This window comes from Penaeus monodon, chromosome 27, assembly GCF_015228065.2.
Source record: "Penaeus monodon isolate SGIC_2016 chromosome 27, NSTDA_Pmon_1, whole genome shotgun sequence".
Taxonomy (NCBI): Eukaryota; Metazoa; Arthropoda; class Malacostraca; order Decapoda; family Penaeidae; genus Penaeus; species Penaeus monodon.
The window spans coordinates 26,386,721-26,387,277 of NC_051412.1; the positions used below are offsets into that span (position 1 = coordinate 26,386,721).

Sequence of the window (557 nt, forward strand, 5' to 3'; positions counted from 1 at the left end):
GCCCGCTTGCGGCTTTAGGTGGCGGTGGAAGATGTGGCTGCGGATCATCTCCTTCCTGTTCGCGCGGTACTGGCAGTAAGGGCACGAAAAGGGCTTTTCCCCCGTGTGCGTCCGCATGTGCCGCCGCAAGAGCCAGTCCCAGCGGAACTTGTGTCCGCAGATATAGCACTGCGCCTCCTTGGGCTGTTTCTGCTGAGGCTGCGCGTGCGGGAGGGACAGCCCGCTCAGCAGCAGGTCATTCATGGCCATCTGCGAGAGAAAGTACACACCGTCAGTTACTCCAGCACCCAACAGCATCCTCATTAAAGCTCCCACACCCCGAGACACAGGTTCACGACACTCACAGGGAAATGCCGGCTGGGGGATGAGCCTTCTCCTTTCGAGAGGAGAAAGTAAACTTCAACGTTGTGTATATATATGCACAGAGGTTAATATTCACTTCCAAAGACCCAAAGAAAGCACTTGGCACGAGCTACCTGTCTAACACAAGACCTCCTCCCGCGGCAAGTCAAAGGCAGGCAGGAGGAACGCCTCTCGCGAACCCACACGAGCGACGG

The 557-nt window shown here is 57.1% G+C and overlaps 1 protein-coding gene across 1 annotated transcript in view; it reads right to left on the minus strand.

Annotated features, from left to right (window-relative positions):
- LOC119590469 (zinc finger protein 202-like) overlaps positions 1–551 on the minus strand; it is a 3,739-nt gene extending 3,188 nt beyond the window's left edge. Inside the window, exons 1-2 of the mRNA XM_037939127.1 lie at positions 477–551; positions 7–249 (exon numbers count right to left, since the gene is read on the minus strand). Coding sequence (XP_037795055.1) covers positions 7–249 — 243 coding nt within the window. The 5' untranslated portion in view covers positions 477–551. The remainder of the gene's footprint in view (positions 1–6; positions 250–476) is intronic.
- Positions 552–557: the final 6 nt, after the last annotated feature.